Raw genomic sequence first — 1,640 nt, 5'->3', positions numbered from 1 at the left:
GGAGGCCCGCTGAGCACGAACTGTCTCTGGCTCTGCCTGACTATATCGGTCCTGTTCGGAACCTGGGGGGTGGCCCTTACCCCGTGATAATTGCTGTAACTCGACCTCGCGCTCGCCGGCCGATTGTTGTAAATGTCATCCAAATCCTCCCCGTTCAAGCTCTGGGTGCTCGTCTGCTGGAAGGTGGGGTTGCTCTGGCCCTGCCACTGCATCGGGCTCAACTCGCCCGGCTGCCAATTGTCGGTCAGGTTTCTGGTCGAGCTGTTCGCGTCCCAATTGGGATAAGTCTGGCCAGCGGCCGTGTAATCGTTGCCGCTCCCAGAGTTCGAGTAATTGTTCGACGAATCCTGTTGGCTCGAAGGGTGCTGCTGCTGGTGGTGGTGGTGGTGGTGGTGGTGGTGAGAATGAGAATGATGAGGATGAGGATGATGNTATTGTTCCACAGCGCGGGGGAGGAGACGGCCATGTTGACAGCTTCCGGCTGCCAGTTCGAGTTCCTGTCCCTGTCCCAACTCATCGAGATACGGTCGTAGTTGAGAGTGCCCTGGGACAACGAGTTCACGTTCTGATTCGTGAGATTGCTGGCGGTCGTGTTCGCGTACAGGCTCTCCTGGTGGTCCATTATCCTGTTCACGGGATTCTTCCTGCGCGACTGCCTCACCGAGCTCCTCCTGCTCGACCTCCTCGTCCCGTCGCGCGAGATCACGGACCTCCTCTTCACTCTTCGAGGCGTCATCGGCTTTGGGGACACGCTGTCGTCGTGGATCGCCGGTTCTGGCTGCGAGTACTCGATGCTGTACAACGGCCTCGGCTGCTTCTTCTTCCGTTTAGCTTGGGCTGCGTTCGAGACAAAAAACGAAGGCCCAGTTAGCACAGGATTTTAACGGAAGGGGGGGGGGAGGGTGTAAGATCGAGTTTGTGCTTGGACATCGATCGTCAAATGATTCGTTCGTTCGGTTGGCGCGTGAAAATTGGGATAAAAATATATTTTTATTCGTGTTTCGTCCGAATTTGTAATTTAGATTATTTATTTTTTATACCATGTTTCATTCGCGTGTTTGTCCAAGCACAAACCGTGAAGATGAGATTGGACGCTTTTTTGAGTCGAGTGGTGTAAACTGTTAAAAGATCGATAAAAGATAGTGTTATTTAATATTAATGTAAATCCTCAGTTGTACAAGAGAAAATCGATCGAAGCGATCGAATTCTTACATGCATGGAAGAAAGAACGAAATTTTCCGAATTTCGATGAATATTAATTTTTTTTTTTTTTTTTTTTTTTAATTCCTAACTCGATAACAACGATTTTTTATTCTCGATAATTTGATCAACCATATACCTCTCGACGAAATTTACCGTTTAACGTTTAATTCGATTCGAATTAAGAGAAGAAGTATTAATTGAGAGACAAAAAACACTGAAAATAATAATAATAATAATAATAATAATAAAAAAAGTAGTTGCCCGAAAAATTCCATAAAAGAATACCAGGAGGAGAATTAGTTAGAGAGAGAAGGAGTGAAAGAAAAGAATGGGGGTTAATAAATAAAAAAGCAAGCAAGTAGTAGGCATTGCACGTTTATTGTCGCCAATGAACTGCACCAAATAAGGTAAATTATATATGATACAGTAAAATAAAT

General features: G+C 45.9%; 1 protein-coding gene across 1 annotated transcript in view; it reads right to left on the bottom strand.

Annotated features, from left to right (window-relative positions):
- The window catches only part of LOC102674694, an 8,009-nt gene that overhangs the window by 124 nt on the left and 6,245 nt on the right, over window positions 1–1,640 (bottom strand). The window contains exons 7-8 of the mRNA XM_006617790.2: window positions 431–837; window positions 1–362 (exon numbers count right to left, since the gene is read on the bottom strand). Coding sequence (XP_006617853.1) covers window positions 1–362; window positions 431–837 — 769 coding nt within the window. The remainder of the gene's footprint in view (window positions 363–430; window positions 838–1,640) is intronic.

The sequence above is a fragment of the Apis dorsata genome, unplaced genomic scaffold, assembly GCF_000469605.1.
Source record: "Apis dorsata unplaced genomic scaffold, Apis dorsata 1.3 scaffold_326, whole genome shotgun sequence".
Taxonomy (NCBI): Eukaryota; Metazoa; Arthropoda; class Insecta; order Hymenoptera; family Apidae; genus Apis; species Apis dorsata.
This window is presented reverse-complemented; position numbering and strand designations above follow the sequence as displayed.